General features: G+C 39.7%; 1 protein-coding gene across 1 annotated transcript; it reads left to right on the top strand.

Annotated features, from left to right (window-relative positions):
- Positions 1 to 505: 505 nt before the first annotated feature.
- Positions 506 to 1,405, top strand: LOC122548323 (thyrotropin-releasing hormone receptor-like). The gene has a single exon (XM_043686854.1). The coding sequence runs from the start codon at positions 506 to 508 to the stop codon at positions 1,403 to 1,405; it is 900 nt and encodes a 299-aa protein (XP_043542789.1).
- The last annotated feature ends 1,037 nt before the right edge of the window (positions 1,406 to 2,442 follow it).

Raw genomic sequence — 2,442 nt, 5'->3', positions numbered from 1 at the left:
TTGGAACAGGCTGCCTGGACGCTTGGAGAAGGGAGGTTCCATGAGATATCCAAGAAAGCATTACATGATTATTTATCAAGACAAAATGCACAAGGTTACGGTGAAAAGTCAGAGGAGTATCAATAAGTTGTGCACATTTGGAGAGCTAAGGCAGTCAGGAAAGTCCAAATGTCCATAAACAGTATTTTCTGTGCTGTAACCTTTCTCTGCACTCAGGAGTAAACTTTGACAAGAACATTGGGAATCTAAATCTGTTGATGCAAGGTGAAAGTACAAGCCGAGACAATGGGTTCACATTATTTTTGGGGCATGAATTGCAGAAATAGAAGAGAATGTGTTTCGTATTGAATGTTCTGAGGCTTTTGAGAACTCTTATGAGTTGCTTGCTGGAAAATGAGTTGCATTATAAGTGCTCTGAAATGAACATATATGTTTTGGAAACTGCGATTTTATCAAACCATCTCACTAATCGTGTCTTATCTGTTTACATTTCACAACAGTCAACATGGTGGCAATTGTGATCTTGGCCAAAGGCAAGTGTGGTCTTTCCAGCTGCATCACTTATTACCTGGTGGCTATGGCAACAGCGGACCTTTCAGTTGTTATCACCAGCGTTATACTAAATCGGATCATTGGCATGTACTTTCCCACAAATTATCTATTGCTTACTCCACTGTGTCGAATCAAAAGTGCCCTAGTTTATATAACAAGAGACTGTTCTGTATGGTTTACTGTTAAATTTACTTTTGATCGCTTTGTAGCCATCTGCTGTCAGAAACTAAAAAGCCAATATTGCAAGAAGCAAACTGCAGGATGGATCCTCGGGATGGTGCTCTCCCTGAGTTGTTTGAAGAACCTTGCTTGGTACTTTGTATATGAGCCTTTGTACATAATTAACAATACGCCTTGGTATTGTCGGATAAGGTCAAGCTTTTATACTTCACCTCTGTGGCTTGCATTTTCTTATTTTGGCCGCATCGCAAATCCTTTTCTCCCATTTCTAATTGTTTTGGCCCTCAATGCTCTCACCGTGAGACATATAATAATGGTGAGCAAAGCTCGTAAGGCACTACGTGTCAATGCCAGGTCTGAAAACAATCCTGACCCTGAGATGGAGAACAGGAGAAAGTCTATAGTTTTACTCTTCAGCATATCCGGCAATTTCCTGCTTTTATGGTTGACATTCGCCGTTCATTATGTGTATTATAGAATCGTTAATGCGTATTCTTACACCGGTTACAATGACCCTGTTTATATCCTGCAAGAAACTGGATACATGCTTGTGCTTTTGAGCTGCTGCACAAATACATTTATTTATGCAGTGACCCAGACTAAATTCAGACAGGAGCTCATGAAAATGGTGAAATACCCAATGAGTCAAATAGTTACAATTTTCTGCAGATGATAGTATATTTTGCAAGGTTACTGTTCTATTTTAGATGAATTATACAGAGAAATCCATATGAAATGTCATGCTTCATGTGCAATAAAACGCAATGAATTTATTTCTAATTTAAATGTGAGTCTCTTCAAGGAGCTTCACTGAGATTATCAGAGGTTTGAGCTTACAGATTTGGATGTTATTTTAAAATTAATTTCTTTTCTGCCTTTCTTTCTATTTTGTGATTGATCTAGCAAATCATGATTTTGATCAAGGTGTTTCAAAGAAGTAAATAAATCATATCAATTGTTGTTAGAGGGAATCCTGGGGGACAGGATGCACATGTATTTGGAAAGGCAGGGACTGATTAGGGATAGTCAACATGGCTTTGTACGTGAGCAACCATGTCTCAAAAACTTGATTGAGTTTTTTGAAGAGGTAACAAAGAGGATTGGTGAGGGCAGAGCAGTAGATGAGAACGATATGGCCTTCAATATGGGACTGTTTAGCAAGGTTAGATCTCATGAAATGCAGGGCGAACTAGCTGTTTGGATACAGAACTGGCTCAAAGGTAGAAGACAGAGGGTGGTGGTGGAGGGTTGTTTTTCAGACTGTGACCAATGGAGTGCCACAAGGATCAGTGCTGTGTCCACTACTTTTCGTCTTTTATATAAATGATTTGGATGTGAGCATAAGAGGTATAGTTAGTAAGTTTGCAGATGACGCCAAAATTGGAGGTGTAGTGGACAGCGAAGAAGGTTACCTCAGATTACAACAGGATCTTGATCAGATGGGTCAATGGGCTGAGAAGTGGCAGATGGAGTTTAATTGAGATAAATGTGAGGTGCCGCATTAAATCAGAGCAGGACTTTTACACTTAATGGCAAGGTCCTAGGGAGTGTTGCTGAACAAAGAGACCTTGGAGTACAGGTTCATAGCTCCTTGAAAGTGGAGTCGCAGGTAGATAGGATAGTGAAGAAGGCGTTTGGTATGCTTTCCTTTATTGAGTGTATGTTTGGAAAGTTAAGATCACGTACCATACTACAGATAACTGAGATCTC

This window comes from Chiloscyllium plagiosum, unplaced genomic scaffold (genome assembly GCF_004010195.1).
Source record: "Chiloscyllium plagiosum isolate BGI_BamShark_2017 unplaced genomic scaffold, ASM401019v2 scaf_280, whole genome shotgun sequence".
In the NCBI taxonomy this organism is placed as follows: domain Eukaryota; kingdom Metazoa; phylum Chordata; class Chondrichthyes; order Orectolobiformes; family Hemiscylliidae; genus Chiloscyllium; species Chiloscyllium plagiosum.
Note: the sequence above shows the minus strand (reverse complement) of the source record. Positions and strands in the feature narration are given on the sequence as shown.

Excerpts from the sequence above, each read along its gene's own strand:
- LOC122548323 (XM_043686854.1), top strand. The coding sequence starts at position 506 with ATGGTGGCAATTGTGATCTTGGCCAAAGGCAAGTGTGGTCTTTCCAGC.